Raw genomic sequence first — 18,465 nt, forward strand, 5'->3', positions numbered from 1 at the left:
GTCCTTGAGAGGGTTCCAAGGTGGTTCCCAGCTAAAACAACACTGTTTTCAACCGTCCTTGAGAGAGGGTTCCAAGGTGGTTCCCAGCTAAAACAACACTGTTTTCAACCGTCCTTGAGAGGGTTCCAAGGTGGTTCCCAGCTAAAACAACACTGTTTTCAACCGTCCTTGAGAGGGTTCCAAGGTGGTTCCCAGCTAAAACAACACTGTTTTCAACCGTCCTTGAGAGGGTTCCAAGGTGGTTCCCAGCTAAAACAACACTGTTTTCAACCGTCCTTGAGAGGGTTCCAAGGTGGTTCCCAGCTAAAACAACACTGTTTTCAACCGTCCTTGAGAGAGGGTTCCAAGGTGGTTCCCAGCTAAAACAACACTGTCTTCAACCGTCCTTGAGAGAGGGTTCCAAGGTGGTTCCCAGCTAAAACAACACTGTTTTCAACCGTCCTTGAGAGAGGGTTCCAAGGTGGTTCCCAGCTAAAACAACACTGTCTTCAACCGTCCTTGAGAGAGGGTTCCAAGGTGGTTCCCAGCTAAAACAACACTGTTTTCAACCGTCCTTGAGAGAGGGTTCCAAGGTGGTTCCCAGCTAAAACAACACTGTTTTCAACCGTCCTTGAGAGAGGGTTCCAAGGTGGTTCCCAGCTAAAACAACACTGTTTTCAACCGTCCTTGAGAGAGGGTTCCAAGGTGGTTCCCAGCTAAAACAACACTGTTTTCAACCGTCCTTGAGAGAGGGTTCCAAGGTGGTTCCCAGCTAAAACAACACTGTTTTCAACCGTCCTTGAGAGAGGGTTCCAAGGTGGTTCCCAGCTAAAACAACACTGTTTTCAACCGTCCTTGAGAGGGTTCCACGGTGGTTCCCAGCTAAAACAACACTGTTTTCAACCGTCCTTGAGAGAGGGTTCCAAGGTGGTTCCCAGCTAAAACAACACTGTTTTCAACCGTCCTTGAGAGGGTTCCAAGGTGGTTCCCAGATAAAACAACACTGTTTTCAACCGTCCTTGAGAGGGTTCCAAGGTGGTTCCCAGCTAAAACAACACTGTTTTCAACCGTCCTTGAGAGGGTTCCAAGGTGGTTCCCAGCTAAAACAACACTGTTTTCAACCGTCCTTGAGAGGGTTCCAAGGTGGTTCCCAGCTAAAACAACACTGTTTTCAACCGTCCTTGAGAGAGGGTTCCAAGGTGGTTCCCAGCTAAAACAACACTGTCTTCAACCGTCCTTGAGAGAGGGTTCCAAGGTGGTTCCCAGCTAAAACAACACTGTTTTCAACCGTCCTTGAGAGAGGGTTCCAAGGTGGTTCCCAGCTAAAACAACACTGTCTTCAACCGTCCTTGAGAGAGGGTTCCAAGGTGGTTCCCAGCTAAAACAACACTGTTTTCAACCGTCCTTGAGAGGGTTCCAAGGTGGTTCCCAGCTAAAACAACACTGTCTTCAACCGTCCTTGAGAGGGTTCCAAGGTGGTTCCCAGCTAAAACAACACTGTTTTCAACCGTCCTTGAGAGAGGGTTCCAAGGTGGTTCCCAGCTAAAACAACACTGTTTTCAACCGTCCTTGAGAGAGGGTTCCAAGGTGGTTCCCAGCTAAAACAACACTGTTTTCAACCGTCCTTGAGAGAGGGTTCCAAGGTGGTTCCCAGCTAAAACAACACCGTTTTCAACCGTCCTTGAGAGGGTTCCAAGGTGGTTCCCAGCTAAAACAACACTGTTTTCAACCGTCCTTGAGAGAGGGTTCCAAGGTGGTTCCCAGCTAAAACAACACTGTTTTCAACCGTCCTTGAGAGGGTTCCAAGGTGGTTCCCAGCTAAAACAACACCGTTTTCAACCGTCCTTGAGAGGGTTCCAAGGTGGTTCCCAGCTAAAACAACACTGTTTTCAACCGTCCTTGAGAGAGGGTTCCAAGGTGGTTCCCAGCTAAAACAACACTGTTTTCAACCGTCCTTGAGAGAGGGTTCCAAGGTGGTTCCCAGCTAAAACAACACTGTTTTCAACCGTCCTTGAGAGAGGGTTCCAAGGTGGTTCCCAGCTAAAACAACACTGTTTTCAACCGTCCTTGAGAGAGGGTTCCAAGGTGGTTCCCAGCTAAAACAACACTGTTTTCAACCGTCCTTGAGAGGGTTCCAAGGTGGTTCCCAGCTAAAACAACACTGTTTTCAACCGTCCTTGAGAGGGTTCCAAGGTGGTTCCCAGCTAAATGATGGACTCTTAAAAGAGCGTAAAGTTACACCATGTGTCACGTTACGCTCTCAAGAATAAAATAATTGTTAAACATCTGCATTACCTCATTTACGAGAAGTCTACACAATTAGAGAACGTGGAAGAATTGTTATTTTGATCAAAGTTTGCCTGTTATCTCTCCTAATGGTACCAAGGTCAAAAGAGCATGGAATTGTGGACAAAGTTTTATCCAACGTTGAACGATAACAAAATATTAGTCTTTGGTCCGAGAGGCTGCATCTCATCAGAAATGGTGGTCCGTGGCTTAGATGCCCAATAACCCATTTTGGGCGGGAACCCCTTTTGGTGTTTCAAGCATTATGTCATACTTTAGCTATTGAAAAATAGCAGATCTACAAGCTCATAGCACGGCACCTGCTCATAGCGCTACGAGCTTGTAGGTCTGCCATTTTTGAAAAATCTTGAGAATGTAGTGCAAATCTTTGAATATATATTCTTTCAGAGCGATCGTTTTTAACTCAAATCTTTGCTTCTGGGGGGTTCCCTGGAACAACATATTTCCAGATGGGGGTCGGCGGCCAATTACAGATAATCTTGGGGGTCCTTGATATGAAAATGTTTGAGAATGTTTGACTGACATAGAAACATGGGTTTTTCAGAAAACTGTCATGATTTAGAAAGCATTTCTACAAATGCCGTTCTCAGGTCTAAATGGGATAAATAATGGACCTTGATATGAAAAGGGTTGAAAACCACTGAGATCAACACTTTTGAGGCGCCACACTGTTGTGCAACTACGTATTGTGTGGCTTTAGTTTAGCAACATGGCAGAATGTGTCCCAAAATGCAAACGGTCTCTCCCAGTGGTCTCGCTCAGTTACTGACTCGGGATGAAGGTGGTCTCGCCGGGCGGGGAGGTGACGTTGAGTGGGGGTCCGGTCCGCCTCACGTTCCTCTGGTTGTCAGAGTCCTCAGGCCTGTCGGAGGGCCACTGAGGAGGGCCCCCGGGGCCCAGTTGGGGTGAGAGGGCCAGGGAGTCCCCCTCAGAATCTCCAAACCCGTCCCTGCACATGGGAGAGTTTTATTTAACATTTTATGAGAACCCGTCGAAAAAACAAACTGGTACTCTTGTATCATACAGCGCAGCTGTATCACACACAAAAAACACACACAACACAAAAACACACACCCACACACACACACACACACAAACAAAACTTAACTTAAAAAAAAACTTAACTTAAAAAAAAACGTCAAAAGAAAAAAAACACACGCACGCACATACACACACTAAAAAAATCACATAAAAAAAAAAACTTAAAAAAAAACTTTTTATTGTTATTAAATTGTTGTTATTGCAATTTACGAGCTGCGTTCGCTTCCCGCGTTCGCGCGTCTTACTTGTGTAAGACATAAGACATCAGAGACACATACTTCCCACAGATCGCACACACCCAAAGTGAGTTTGAAACGACAAACGACAAAAATAAACTCCCATACTGTAACTTTGTATACTACAAATAAATGTCGATTTGGGGGTCCTTGACATGAAAAGGTTTGGAAACCACTGGTCTAGATCAGGGGTTCTCAACCTTTTTGGCCGGGGACCCCCGGAAATGCTTTGGCAATGTCTCGGGACCCCCGCCCCGCCCCCTCCCGACCCCCAATATAAATTGACTGCTACAATAACCTTAATAATAGAGACAATACACCATAAATAAATACTGAAACCAGATATAATCATTAGGGAAGGTGTATGCATGTACTATGTGTACTATATGTACACATAGTACATGCATACACCTTCATTCATTTCCACTTTCCAGCCATTCAGTTGCAAAAAAATAAACTTTTTTATTTTGAAAATAATTTGGGGACCCCCCAAAATAATTTGGCGACCCCCCGAGGGGTCGCGACCCACGGGTTGAGAACCCCTGGTCTAGATGACGGGGGCGGGGGGGCGTGTCGCGGTGAAAAAGTGATGCATGTGCATACTGGTACGGTACCTGTTACAGTGGGTTCTCTCTCTTTCACTGGCGTCCTCTCCCTCCACCGTGGACTGGCCTCTGGACCCTCCGTGGGTCCTGTGCCTCCTCCTCTCCCCCCCCCCGTTGGTGCCCTTCTCCCCCCCCCGCGAGCACCTCTCGCCGTCCCGGGTGGACGAGCGCCCGTCCTTGTGCCGCGACCTGCGCTCCGACCTGCCGCCGCCGCCGTTCAGCGTCCCGTTGTTGCCCTCTCGGCTCTGCCGGTGGGAGTGGTGGTGCCGGTGCTCTCTCTCCCCTCCCTCTCCTCCTCCTCCTCCGCCCCCCTCGTCGGCGGAGCTCTGGTTGTGGTGGTGCCTCCGGCCTCCTCCTCCTCCGTCGTCTCGGCTGCGAGAGCGCTCCCCCTTCCCGTCGCCCTCCCTCCCGTGGCCTCCGTCGTGGTGGTCCTTGGCGCGGCTGTGGTGGACGTGGTGCCTCCCGTCCTTCATGCCCGCCGTCTCCCCGTTCGTCCCGTTCGTCTCTTCCCTGTCAATTTCACAGTTTCATTTGACTATTATTTAGGCCTTTTAGCTCCCTTCCACAGAGATAATGTGAGTAGTTACTGTAGAACATTCTGTACATTGGAAACCATATACTAGGATACCAGGTAACCAACTATAGGTACTGTAATCAATTAACCCATTTTGACCTGAGATCAGATTCTAAAAATGTCTTCTACATCCTGACAGTTTTCTGAAAAAGCTATGTTTCTATGTCAGTCGTTCTTCGATTTTTCAAAAATAGCAGACCTACAAGCCCGCAGCACGCCACTCGGTGGCGCGCTATGAGCTTGTAGATCTGCTATTTTTCAATAGCTAAAGCATAACGTAATGCTAACACCAACAGGGGTTCCCGCCCAAAATGGGTTAAGGCACGGTAATCAAAGTGGGGTCCGCGATGCATAGCCAGGGCCAGGGGTCCACGGAATAATTCCGATCTTCTTAATGCTGTTATCATTACAATTATGTTTATCTAATTTAAAAGTGTATAGTGTCCGCTTTTGCACACAAGCAATTTGAAAAACCAACCAAACAAACAAACCAAAAAGGCTATTAGTGGTATTAGTGGTTTCTGTTCAGGACTATGAAATGGGTCTGAATGATTTTGATTGAGACGTTCCAAATAGTTCCAATGGCATCTAAATGTACTAATGTGGTTGTATGTACTGTACTATGCTTATCCGTGTTACGAGGATGAGAGTAATTCTCCTCTCCAAGGTGTACCTGGGCCAAAGAAAAAAGGTCTGGGCACCCCTGAACTAAAGGATACTAATCAAGGATACCTGTGCATATCACATAGGCACATGCCTGACAGCGCGTCGAAGGGTTCGAGTCCCCGATCCCGACGACCTTTGCTGCATGCAGCAAAGGTCCCCCCCTCAAAAAAAAATATGGCTACCTGTCTCTGTCTCTGTGGCGGTGGTGGCGTCGAGGCTGCAGAGGTGGAGCGTCGTCCGAGCCAGCGGTGGTGGGCGGGTTCTCGCCATCCTCTGGCGTGCGTGGCCGGGGCTTGTGGTTGTGATGGTTGTGATGGTGGTGCTGGTGGCCGCCGCCGCCTCCTCCCTGCTGCGGAAACCTGTCCACCATGTCATACAATTATTACACACATGGCGTCTCCGATCGCAATCGCTTGACGTAATCGACACAATTATTGTCACAATAATTGTCACAATGCCCTAGGGTAGGTACCCTCACAAAAAACATGCAGCAGTCCTGGTCTCTAAACTACCTCCCCCCTGGTCAGCCGGGGCGCCTGATGGAGGGGAAAGGAACTGGTCAGAATAACGTGTTCCTTCCATGCGCTACGTCCGGCCAGGGAAATTCCCCCCCGTCAGGTGAAAAGATTCAGCTTGGACTCCTCATGCAGGTTGGCAGAGGAAGTGTAGCGCCCAGGATTACATTAGACACTGGGTGAACAAAATTGGTTGCAAAATTGTGGGATAAAATAAAAAAAAAGTGTCACAATTCATTGTTTTCCCAAGATATAACTTGTACGTACAAGATAAAATATATTTTGAATGCATGGCCATTCAGGGGCTCCGTATAAATCCATCTGTTGAACATTTTTCATACATTTTCTTTTTTTTACATTTTTATCCCACAATTTTTGTAACCCATTTTTTTCCACCCAGGGTGAAACGTCGAATGTAATCCTGGGCGCTACACTCCCTCTGACAACCTGGGGAGAGCAACGGACTGACCTCATGTTTCCTTCAATGCATGAGGAGTCCAAGCCGCTTCTTGTCACCTGACAGGGGGGAATTTCCCCGGTTGGACGTCGCACGTTATTCCAACCAGTTCCTCTCCCCTCCATCAGGTGCCACCGGCTGGCCAGGGGGAGGCAGTATAGATACCAGGATTATACTGCATGGTTTTTTTATTCATACATTTTCAAACATTGTGGAACTAGCCGTACAAAATTATTAAATACGGTGTGTTTGGCCATAACCTCGCCTCACCAGGCTTTCCACCTCGGAGGAAAGCCTGGTCTCTGTTCCAAAAGTGCTGTGTGAACCGGTCTGGAGCGTATGATATCGCTACGTCATGTTGTAGTATCGTTTTGTAGTCATCAGGATGATATCGCTACGTCATGTTGTAGTATCGTTTTGTAGTCATCAGGATGATATCGCTACGTCATGTTGTAGTATTGTTTTGTAGTCATCAGGATGATATCGCTACGTCATGTTGTAGTATTGTTTTGTAGTCATCAGGATGATATCGCTACGTCATGTTGTAGTGTTGTTTTGTAGTCATCAGGATGATATCGCTATGTCATGTTGTAGTATTGTTTTGTAGTCATCAGGATGATATCGTTACATCATGTTGTAGTATTGTTTTGTAGTCATGAGGATGATATCGCTACGTCATGTTGTAGTATTGTTTTGTAGTCAACAGGCAGGAACAATCAATCAGAACTTCCTTTTCCCTCAAACTGGAAGAATAACAATAAAAGCTCTCGGAAAAGGACGTTCCGGAAGATTGATGACGGGTGGGAAAGCTTTGTCAGACAATTTCAGCGAAAGCTTTAACGCAGAGCGCTCGTTCATCGATCGATTCAGGCACGTTCATGGAGGCTAATGGCACTATGGAGCGTTATTACCGGGTGCTTCAAACAGCCTATACTTGAGCAACTACCATTGAAATTAATTGACGTAATAACTCCATGGCTCCTACCCGTCGCGTGGCTCCACCACCAGGGGGCGGTCCAGGTGTGTCTTCATGTCGGGCCGGAGGTTGAGCGCGGCCGACAGGAGCAGCCTCTCCTCCGGCTCCAGCTCGCTGTACAGCGCCTCGCAGCTGGAGCGGTTATGTCTGCGCAGCTGATTGGCCCTCTGCTCCCACACCGACATCTGCACCGCCTTCATCGACCTCTGCTGCTCCTTACTGGGGGGGGGTGGGGGGTAAACATCAGTATTACACTGCCAAGTATTAAGGCGTTCATTCTTCCTGCGATACTGTATTCAGTGCTGCATACTCTTATTTTTGAAGGCAAAAAGGTCGTGAACCGGCTGTTCCGCGCGATTGTGATTTAAATTCACCCGAAATATACATTTTGTGACCACGATCAGCGGCGCTTTAGTTATGGGGCCGTTGAATAAAGCTTGTTTTGTCCACACACACACACACACACACACACACACACACACACACACACACACACACACACACACACACACACACACACACACACACACACACACACACACACACACACACACACACACACACACACACACACACACGAACAAAAAAGAAACGCATCTGTTTACATTGAGGAGGACGTTTCACTTCCGGTTCATTCCAGGTTTCCGGTTCATGGCAGTCAATGTGTTAAATAACATTTTAAATAAATAAATAATAAAAGGTTAAAAAAAAGGTCAACGTTCAAGTCCATTTCATTACAAGAGCTTGCTTGAGCGCCTCCAAGAACTCTCAGAGGAATGTGGGCGTTTCCTTCTTTCGGGTCAACGGGGGTGTGGTTTTAGGGGAAATTTGCGTGGAAATTTGTGTGAAATGCACTATAGGTTTTAAAGTTGCAACATGCAAATTCATAGATATCAGAATGAAATGTCTCTGAAACAGTGTTCAAAACAGTTGCATAAATATGTGATTTAACACGGCAGTTTTTATTGTTTAGCTTTGCCGAAAGCTGCGATAAATTATGACGCGTGTCATTTTGTTTCTTGTGTGGTGGTGATGATGACTACCGTCAACATACTGGAACCGACTTTAAATACATTTTATGGCAAAACCATTCCCAGTAAACTCAAGTATAGCTGTATGTATATGAATTACTATGAAGAGTGAAAGACGCACGCGCCTTACAAGTTCATGGTCTTGTAACGGTAGCGCACATAGAAAAACAGCAGTCACAATGAAAAACATACAGTATTAATAATAGTCCCTATACACATGCTGAATGACTTCAAGCATGGGTGGCCACGGTGCAATGGAGCTGTCAGCACAGCAAGCCACAGGGGCCAAACAGCTACTCTGGAGAGAGAGAGAGCCTGTCCAAGGGTGTGCCATAATACAAGCCAAGCATAGGATCTGCCATCCTACTGCTTTGCCCAGTCAATGTTTTTGCATCACACGATACTTTGAAATGGCTGAATGCATACATGCACTTTGGAGATGCCATGCTGTACGTTGGCCTACAGTGACCTACAGTGGGATTCCCTTGGTCTATTCCGGGCTGACATTGGTAGGTACCTACAGATGTCTTTCAGGCCAGAGGTACCTCTGGTAGCCACACCTCTGATGGGTGGGGTTTAGCCTTAAGGGGTGTGTTTTTTTCACCCAATGTGTAATATAATAAATGGACAGTAGGTGGCAGTAGGACAGAGGCCACAGCAACTATACATTCCAGCTAAGTAATTTGCACTGCATTTTTAGGGATTGTCATTGTCAATGACATTGCTGATGTCAAGGAGTGAAACATGGGTAACAATATACCCATACTCAACCTTTTAATTTTAATTTACCGTAGTATCTCATATATATATATATATATATATTATATATTTAATTTCAATTTACCTTTTTATACACATAAATATATATATATATATATATATATATATATATATATATGGGTATATAGGTACATTTCAAACAAAATCACTGATGTTATGATATGGTGTCATGTTTAAAAATGTTATAATGTAATAGACAATAAAGGATCCCCGTGGCATTACATTGTAGCCTATATAGCCTAATATCCCCATGGCACCTCTTTGCATTCCATTATGTTCAGAGGTGTAGTTACAAAAGTGAAGAACTTTGCAACTACTACAAGTTAAGAAGGAAAGCCCTCACTTGCTTACTACACGATACTATAGCGTCCCTATAGCCTATATTACATTTAGTGTAGAAGTAAAACAGGAGGAGGCGTGGTTTAGAGCCCGGCCTGCAGGGGGACTCCAGTCAACTTATGCATAATATTAAAAGTGTAAAATCATTACGACGGCCTCAAGGCCCGCCAAAATACATTTTAGTCGACTAAATCAACTGTAGATTTAGTCGACTAAAATCGTATGATATTTAGTCGACTAAAACTGGACTAACACTAAAACATCCCAGGTGACTAAAATGGGACTAAAGCTAAATGAAAACTATTCAAGAACTAAACTAAAATCAAAATTTGCTGTCAAAAACAACACTGCTGTTTAGTCAACGAATGAATTAGACATGGAATAGAAATAGAGAAGCTATAGGTAAGGTAATATTGTGTGTATAGAGATCTAGACTGCATGTCTTGTATGCTTGACTGCTTGTTTTGTTAGCGAGTGTGTGAACACTGTGACGGAAAGCCTAAATATCTGAAGACTGATACACAAAGAAGGGTATAGGACCCGATACGATGTCAATTAAACTTCTTCCTACTACTTTTTCGAACATAACTTAAGGATATTATTTTATATATATATATTTTTTTCCTTTATTTCCTTTGTCTTTTCATTTATGTTTTTAATATGTTCGGAATGAATAAATACATGAAATGGAAAATGAAAACGTCGACGTCATGAAGTACCACATGATTATAATGTGTTGTTTGAGAGTATGAGAGTATCACGTGTATATATATTTATATACACAATTTATTGTATAATTTACACGTCCTTAGCAGCAGTTTTTTACCTCAGGTAGTGGTGGACTGGGGTGCAGACATAGCTCCTACAAACACATGAAGGGAGCACATTGAAAGAAACGCAAGGACAGACTGGGAAGCAATTTCAAAATGACAGGAACAGGTTAGGCAGACAGTATGACTAAAAACACGCACGCACACACACACGCACGCACGCACGCACGCACGCACGCACGCTCACACGCACACACCTAGAACTCTATAGAAGACAGAAAGATGATAAAACGCACATCAAAACAAACGACAGATAATGAATAAAAATAACTTTCACTGAGAGCAGAAGGGTGAAATAACAGGGACAAGAGGGAGGGAGAGACAGACTTACTGAACACTCACTATAAACTGCTGCAAGTGTTTAACCACTTAAACCCTCAAATACATAGCCAGCTAGACCTGATTCGACATAGTCAAATAGCTTTTTTGTATCCCTCTACGGTACACCATATATCCCTCTAAATATCTTCGCCGGAAATAGCCGATCTGCGAGTTGCGACGTTTCGCAACTCGCAAGCTTGTGCAGATCATCTCTTTTCGGGGCCCAACACAAAGGATGCTATAGGGTTTCAAGTGGTTAAACATAAACACCATTGCTGCTGGCTACGTGAAAAGATCCAATGTTTTGAGCGCTTCTGAAGCCGACTTGTTGCGTGAGTCAGTGTCAGAGTAAACAGATATCTGTCAAGTCCAGCTGTGGAGGGAGGGAGAGACGCGTTGGTAATTCGTCTGTCTCTAAACCGCTGAGTCACTTGGCGTCTGCTTCCGCTCCTACCCGAGCGATTAGAGAGAGGAGCCCCTCTTAATCTCTGTCCTCCATCTCTACAGCACAGGCCTAGAGCCAATGAGGAAGCACTTTGAGATACACACAGAAGAATAAAGGTGCCAGCAGCTGGAACAAAACAAAAAAACGTCTTTAAAGAACTATTTATTTTGAATGGTTCTTTAAAGAACCCTTAACCACTTAAACCCTCATTGAGCGACATCTCCCCTATAGGGCGCTGTGCTTGGTCTGCTTGTTTTGTACAATACCAAAACCAAACCATTTGAACCGTTATTTTTCTGCGTGCACGGCACCAACAACAACAACAACAGCCGCGGCGGCGCGCTAGAGAGAGAGACTCAATCGCCACGATGAGGGCAAATACAGCACAGACACAGTATGAACGACGATATGACCTGCCCCTGAGGTGGGAGAGGTTCATGTCACATGACCTGCCCCTGAGGTGGGAGAGGTTCAAGTCAATGGAAAAAACACAAATAAATATAACAACTTGTCTAAGAAAGTAGAGTATAGTTCAATCACACACCACCGTTACACGAGAACAGACACAATACATAGACAATTACAGGAATAAAAACACAAACATGTAGACGGTAGAGACACACGCACGCACACGCACGCGCACACGCACACACACACACACACACACACACACACACACACACACACACACTCCCGTCACGAGACGAGACATAGAACAGAAACAAGATACGTGCAACATTCCTCTGTTACAATTCAACAATGAAGGAAATCAAAGAGACGACGTGATGGTACGACCCAAAGAGAGGGCACGGGGGGGGGGACGGGATGGTATGACCCACCCATCCCCTGCACGACACATGATTCCTTTATACGCAGCGATTCAGTGAGGACTGATGGTGATTGGCCGGTAGTCGCTGTGATTTATGATAGCTCTTCTTCGTTCTTCCTTAATAATCCTATACCCTTAACCTCACAAAATATGGTTTATGCCTAAAACTACACTAACCATTTGTCAGGAAATGTTTTCTTTTTTTTTCTTCCACTACATTTTTCCCCACAAATTGTAATATGAATAGAGACGGCACCGGATATCTCCTCCCCTCCACTTGCATTAAGTTGCTCAAAAGCGCATGAGGCGATTTCACTCAGGAACAGAGTGCATTCTGGGATGGATTTGCCCCAAACACATGCACGCGCTGCCCGTTGACTATCATTGCACGCGTTCACGTATGAAACAGCGGCGTTCACGTATGAAACAGCCTTCACGTGTCATCGTGAACGTGCACAATGATAGTCAATGGACAAGCGCGTTCATGTGTTTGGCCCAGCGCTGCAAAATACCAAATTCGGCCACTATGTCCATTTCTCCTCAGGGTTTCCTCCGGGTGCCGTCTCTATTCATATATACTCTAAGATAGAGACCAGTATAGATTTCAGGAAATGTTTTTCGACGAAAAACAAAAGCACACCCACACGGTACTGTGATTATAAGAAACCGTGAACTTCAGACTGTGAGTCTGCCACACTATAGCACTAGTGAATTATCAAGATTCACTTGGCTGCATGAATGACTTTTGGATGACAGCATATGAACCTGGGATTCTTTGCGTACAAAAGAGTCATGCTCCCACGACAGGGCCTGTGGGTGGGCCAGTGGGTGGGCCTGTGGGTGGGCCTGTGGGTGGGTGGGCGGAGGAGGAAGAGGGAGGAGAGAGAGAGCGATGATGGTCGGCGTCAAAACGGCATAAATTGTAACAGAGAGGTATAATAGTAACTCACAGTGAGCTAACGCTGCAGACGGATGAGCTGCTAGACTGTGCACCTTGACCGTGCGTGACAAAACTGCACATGCACGAACAAACAAACAAAAACAAGATGGGGGGGGGGAGGGGAGGAACATCACAGGGAGAGAGGTCAGAGGGCTCTCTCTCTCTCTCTCTCTCCCTCCCATAACGGAACATCACATGTCAACTCAACGCCTTGGTTAAAGGAGCACTTAAGAGGGGAATACCACTCATTTTTGTTGTTGTGCGGAAATAATTTAAGTTTAGTTCTAAAAACCTCCAGTTCTGTTTATAGCCTAGAACTGGAGTGTTTTAGACCGTGAGGGTCAGTGACATCACTTTGGGCCTGCAGACTATAGTACACTGACGACGTGATGTCACTGATCACATGACCCCAAGAAGGAGGGGGACCTTTTCTATTATTTCCACACTCTAAAAGCCCAAACCACACCAAAGGGTCGGGACAAAAACGGTTGTTAAGGTTATAACCACACCAATGCAACTCCTTGCAACTCAATGAGTTACATTGGTGTGGTTCACCTAACAAAAAATATATGTTTTGTCCCGACCCGACCCTTTGGTGTGGTTTGGGCTTCAGGCATATTACTGACATATAGTTTGATGTTGAAAATGGGTGGTATATTCCCCCCTTTAACCCGCTTTCAATCTATCTTCGTGAAAATTGGTCCTCCTCACTAATGCTCATTGTTTATAATGGCCTATTCATACTTTGGCTTTAGGTGATAAGGTGACCACCAGAAACGGTGGTTAGTTAATAGAAAACAGAGAGAAGTGCTGGGGTGAGCGGTGCGGGTGGTCACCTTATCACCTAAAACTGAAGTATGAATAGGCCTCATGACAGACATCTTCTTCTCACTCTGTGGCCTATATCTTGCCTCTTATCCCTAAACCTATTTGCCATTTTTTTTTTACTATTTTTAATAACCTCTTAACCAATTTAGGCCTGACGTCGAAATAAATAAAAAGTATTCTGAAAGAATATTATATTCAAAGATTTGTGCCACATTTTCACGATTTTTCAAAAATAGCAGACCTAGAAGCTCGTAGCGCGCCACTCGGTGGCGCGCTACAAGCTTGTAGATCTGCTATTTTTAAATAGCTAAAATATAACATAATGCTTAGTTAAAACGCCAAAAGGGGTTCCCGTCCAGAATGGGTTCAAATAGTTCAAATAAGCCTACCGACAAGCTCCACAACGTGTCGATGTAGATCGGCTAGTTGAACTATTTAAAAAAAAACATTTTAAAATAGTAAATAGAAAAAGGAACAAACACCCGCACACTGTCTTCAAATGCAGTGACCAACTTTTATTAGGGAAACAGCAACGTTTCGGCCTATGCGGCCTTCATCAGATCTTTTATCTTGTAAAGATGGCCTGATGAAGGCCGCATAGGCCGAAACGTTGCTGTTTCCCTAATAAAAGTTGGTCACTGCATTTGAAGACAGTGTGCGGGTGTTTGTTCCTTTTTCATTTTTGGGCACCGTACCCTCTCCTACGTACCTGTCGCCTGTAGGTGTGCAAAAGCCTTGCTTTTTATAAAATAGTAAATAGGAAAAAAAGGCAAATACGTTTAGGGATAAGAGGTAATTAAGGGTTGGCATAAGATAGAGTGTGTCTCAGAGGAGAAAAACCTCACTCTCGATGACATTAGCGGTATAAGGCAGGATTGGTCATTTCAAACAAGATTTCAAACTTTTTCCTTTTTTTATGAATGCATGAATAATGTATTTGTATTAAAGGACCACTTCACCACTTTTCAACATCTCTTCATATAATAGGTCCTAACTAATGTTCATGATAAAACACCACCATTTTTTCCTACTCAGTCTGTATCTCATAGGAGGGCTTTGGGCAGTTCGGACACCCGTCCACCAGTGACATCATCATTAGGCAGATTTTTTTTTAAACAAGATTTGTTTAAAATATATTTAGATTTGTATTATCGTGAGAACGATGGCTTCAACTTTTGCATTGCAACTTTTCAGGAAAAGAGAGCCTGCCGTTTCTATTAGCTTGGATTCACCATCGATGATGTCACTGGTGGACGGGTTTCTGAACTGCCCACAGCCTTCCTATGAGACACAGACTGAGTAGGAAAAAATGGTGGTATTTTATCATGAACATTAGTTAGGACCTATTATAGGAAAAGAAGTTGAAAAGTGGTGAAGTGGTCCTTTAAGACCCACACAGCCTGTAGTTTCAATTAGCCTGGAATCCCCATCAATGATGTGATGGTATGGCGGGCTCCTGAACTGTCCGTATATATAGCCAGCCAATGAGACGCAGAGCTAGTGGTGCCATCTCATGACGAGCATTAGTGAGGACCAATCATACGAAGATACGGTTGGAAATGGGCGCGACGTGCTCCTTTAAGGCAGTGGTTCCCAAAGTGGGGTCCGGGGACCCCCAGGGGTCCTTGAGGGAGTTCTAGGGGGTCCCCAGCCAAATGATAGTTTGGAACCAAATGGACCTTTATGGGTCTGTAACTCTGAGAGTGTACAAATGGAACCAAATGGACCCGTTAGGGTCCATTTGGTTCCATTTGTACACTCTCAGAGTTAAATTAACATTGATTTTACAATATAAATTGGGGGTCCCAGAGATAAAAATGCCATTAAATGGGGGGGGTCTGTAGACTAATATGCATGTCAAACTGGGGGTCCTTGAAATTAAACAGGTTGAGAATCACTTATGGGTGTCCCTGGAATATCTTTTCACATGGGGGTCCGCGGGCTAATTAGTGTCAATTTGAGGGTCCTTGACATGGAAAAGTTTGGGAACCACTTGCTTTAAGGAAAACGACACTACAGTCCAGTTCCCTAAGTTTGTTCCTCAATCTCAAAATGGTCTCTGAAAGGTACAGACCAACAGAACTGGACTGTACATACCGATACCGGAGGAAATAAAGAGATGTCACCCAGTGCACGCTTTGAGACTTTTGGACCACCAAGCATTCTGTCAGTTAGAGATATAAAGATGCCACATGAAATGTGGCGGGCCAAAAAAAAGTCTCAAAGCACCTTAGTCTAGCGACGGGACAGTCAATGGAGAGACAGACTCTAAAATGTAACATGCTGAAACAGAGATACAATTTAGTAGTGTTAACACAAAAAGGTTACAGACATTTAAGAAAAAGGAAGAGTTAAAAGACAACATGACATGTTTTAAAAAACCACCAGTGATATGGACAATAATATTAGTGTACTGTATATACAGTACCTGTTCTTCGGAAAGGAGAATAACGTTTTTTTATACTGCGTTGCACGCTGAAAATAGCCCATCTACAACCTCGCTGTGAGGCTTTGGATTGGCTACTTTCAGGGTATGGGAGTATATAAATCAACCATACCCGTCACACATTGTTGCAGGTGGAACGAGACAATGAACAAGGACCTAGAGGTGTGCACCATTGAGTGGCGTTCGTTGGCGCATCACTTAGTTTGAGACAAGCTTTAACCCATTCAGGCCTGACATCGAAATTTAAAATAAAAAGTTTTCTAAAATCATGACAATTTTCGGAAAGATTTGAGGCACATTTTTACGATTTTTCAAAAATAGCAGACCTACAAGCTCGTAGCGCGCCACTCGGTGGCGCACTATGAGCTTGTAGATCTGCTATTTTTCAATAGCTATAGTTTAACGTAACGCTTTTCAATAGCTATAGTTTAACGTAACGCTTAAAACACCAAAAGGTTGACTATAGTATAAACGGATCGGAAGTTATACGCTTGTCTATGACAAGCTTGACTTTGACCACCAAATAGCGTTATTATGTCTGATATTCAGTCTAGAGACGTGATATAATTATCGTCACTGTTGGGTGTCCAAAACTGATACTTTTCAGGGGGGGGAGAAATATCCCGTGTTCCGATTAGATTAGATAATAGTTATTATTTAGTCACAAGCTCTTGTTAATACTTTTCGCTGGTTAAATATGCCCCATGGATACACTTAACCAGTGACCACGTTCACATTCACCTTTTAAAATGTTCCAATAATAGTGAAATACGTTCGTGTTCAAAGTAGGGCATGACTTTACCAAGAAATATATATATATACCGTAAAGTTGAAATATACGGAGATTGTGACAGACAGACAGACAGACAGACAGACAGACAGACAGACAGAGACAGACAGACAGACAGACAGACAGACAGACAGACAGACAGACAGACAGACAGACAGACAGACAGACAGACAGACAGACAGACAGACAGACAGACAGACAGACAGACAGACAGACAGACAGACAGAATGAATGAATGAATGAATGAATGAATCAACTTTCACCAGGGCTTTACGAGCACTCTAATGGGTCTGGATGGAACAACCGGTCGTCGTTCAATAATGTTATCACATTATTTGACATTACTTTACAACCATGTGATCTGGTAAAAGAAAAAAAACAACAACAAACAACAACAACAACACACCAGGTTTTAACCCATTTTGACCTGAGATCAGATTCTAAAAATGTCTTCTACATCCTGACAGTTCTCTGAAAAAGCTATGTTTCTATGTCAGTTCTTCGATTTTTCAAAAATAGCAGACCTACAAGCTCGTAGCTATGGGCTTGTAGATCTGCTATCTTTCAATAGCTAAAGCATAACACCAAAAGGGGTTCCCGCCCCAAAATGGAAGCTTTAGATAAAACAAATAGAAGAGAAACAGAGCAAATGAGAAAACACACACCATAGTGACATTTATAATGCGCTCATCCAAGTACAGATTACATACAGGCCAATGTGAATTAGACCTACATCTAAACTGTCTATCTCTTTTTAGTCAACTACACTGATGTTAGTTAACCATGGCAAACTTTTTACATAAGTAGCCTATAGTAGAAATTGCAGTTAGCAGATTGTAAAATACTAAGAATGAGTCACTTTGTGGACGGGAATAAAGAGATGTCACGGGCAGAAACCTTGCACTCTACCGTACGTCCAGAATCATACATTCTCAGGAAATAGAAAAAAAAATAACTATATTGAATACACAGCGCAATTATTTAGTCACAATTCATTTCGAAAATATTGACCAAACCCTGCACGGATAAGACATTCACTTTCAATTTGAAAATGTTTCGGATCGGATCTACAAGCTCGCAAAGCATTGTGGTTGCGACCCGTGTAGCCACGCGTGGGCTTGCAGATCGGATACTTTCACCCCATCTACACTGCCGGCGAGAACACGTGGTTTTTCAATGAGACCTGGCGCACCGCGAGCGACAACGTGTCTCTATTACAGGGGTTCTCAACCCGTGGGTCGCGACCCCTCGGGGGGGTCGCCAAAATATTTTAGGGGGTCCCCAAATTATTTTCCAAAAAATAATAAAAAAAAAAGATTTTTTTAAAATTTTATTTTCACGATTTTTCAAAAATAGCAGACCTACAAGCTCGTAGCGCGCCACTCGGTGGCGCGCTATGAGCTTGTAGATCTGCTATTTTTAAATAGCTAAATTATAACAATGCTTAAAACACCAAAAGGGGTTCCCGCCCAAAATGGTTTAAGGTTATTGTAGCAGTCAATTTATATTGGGGGTCGGGAGGGGGCGGGG

The 18,465-nt window shown here is 44.2% G+C and overlaps 1 protein-coding gene across 1 annotated transcript in view; it reads right to left on the reverse strand.

Annotated features, from left to right (window-relative positions):
• The window catches only part of LOC306934453 (voltage-dependent N-type calcium channel subunit alpha-1B-like), a gene marked incomplete at its 3' end in the record, with an annotated part of 212,124 nt that overhangs the window by 83,683 nt on the left and 109,976 nt on the right, over window positions 1–18,465 (reverse strand). The window contains 5 exon segments of the mRNA XM_079517021.1: window positions 3,057–3,235; window positions 4,178–4,678; window positions 5,591–5,767; window positions 7,366–7,575; window positions 10,333–10,368. Coding sequence (XP_079373147.1) covers window positions 3,057–3,235; window positions 4,178–4,678; window positions 5,591–5,767; window positions 7,366–7,575; window positions 10,333–10,368 — 1,103 coding nt within the window.

The sequence above is a fragment of the Electrona antarctica genome, assembly GCF_951216825.1.
Source record: "Electrona antarctica genome assembly, chromosome: 12".
NCBI lineage: Eukaryota > Metazoa > Chordata > Actinopteri > Myctophiformes > Myctophidae > Electrona > Electrona antarctica.